The 501-nt window shown below is 74.1% G+C and overlaps 1 protein-coding gene across 2 annotated transcripts in view; it reads right to left on the bottom strand.

Annotated features, from left to right (window-relative positions):
- ST8SIA2 (ST8 alpha-N-acetyl-neuraminide alpha-2,8-sialyltransferase 2) overlaps nucleotides 1-271 on the bottom strand; it is a 38,726-nt gene extending 38,455 nt beyond the window's left edge. For both annotated transcript variants that reach the window (XM_026648559.1, XM_026648560.1), the window contains exon 1: nucleotides 171-271. In XM_026648559.1, the coding sequence (XP_026504344.1) occupies nucleotides 171-271 (101 nt within the window). The remainder of the gene's footprint in view (nucleotides 1-170) is intronic.
- Between the last annotated feature and the right edge of the window lie 230 nt (nucleotides 272-501).

The following is a 501-nucleotide window of genomic DNA, read 5'->3' as shown; positions in this document are numbered from 1 at the left end:
CCCCCAGCACCCTCCCCGGCACCCTGTCCCCTCCAGTACGGAGCACCCCCTTTCCTCCGGGCAGTCGACCCCCCTGCAGACAGCCCAGCGCCCACCGGTGCCTCCCGAGCGCCCGTCCCGGAGCCGGCTCCCCGGCGGCAGGCGGCGGGGCAGGGCGCGGGGCTGCTTACCCGCTCTCCTCCTCCTCGAGCTCCGAGATGTCCACGAAGATGAGGAAGCCCACGAGCAGGGTGAGCAGCGCCAGCGCCCAGCTCCGGCACGGCAGCTGCATGGCTCCTGGCCGGGGGCGGGGGGCGGCTGGCTGGGGAGCCGCTCTGGGGTCCTGGGCGGAACCCCCCGAGTGCCAGCAGCTCGGGGGTTCGCCCGAGAAACGCCCCCACCCCCTGCCCGACTCGCCGGGTTCGCTCCTTCTTCGCCCTTCCCCGCAGCCCGGGGTTGGGCAGGGGCTGCTGGCAGAGCCCGGTCCCCTCTTTGCAAAGGAGCAGGAGAGCGCTTTTCCCA

The sequence above is a fragment of the Terrapene carolina genome, unplaced genomic scaffold (genome assembly GCF_002925995.2).
Source record: "Terrapene carolina triunguis isolate 2854851 unplaced genomic scaffold, T_m_triunguis-2.0 Scaffold67, whole genome shotgun sequence".
Lineage (NCBI taxonomy): Eukaryota > Metazoa > Chordata > Testudines > Emydidae > Terrapene > Terrapene triunguis.
Note: the sequence above shows the minus strand (reverse complement) of the source record. Positions and strands in the feature narration are given on the sequence as shown.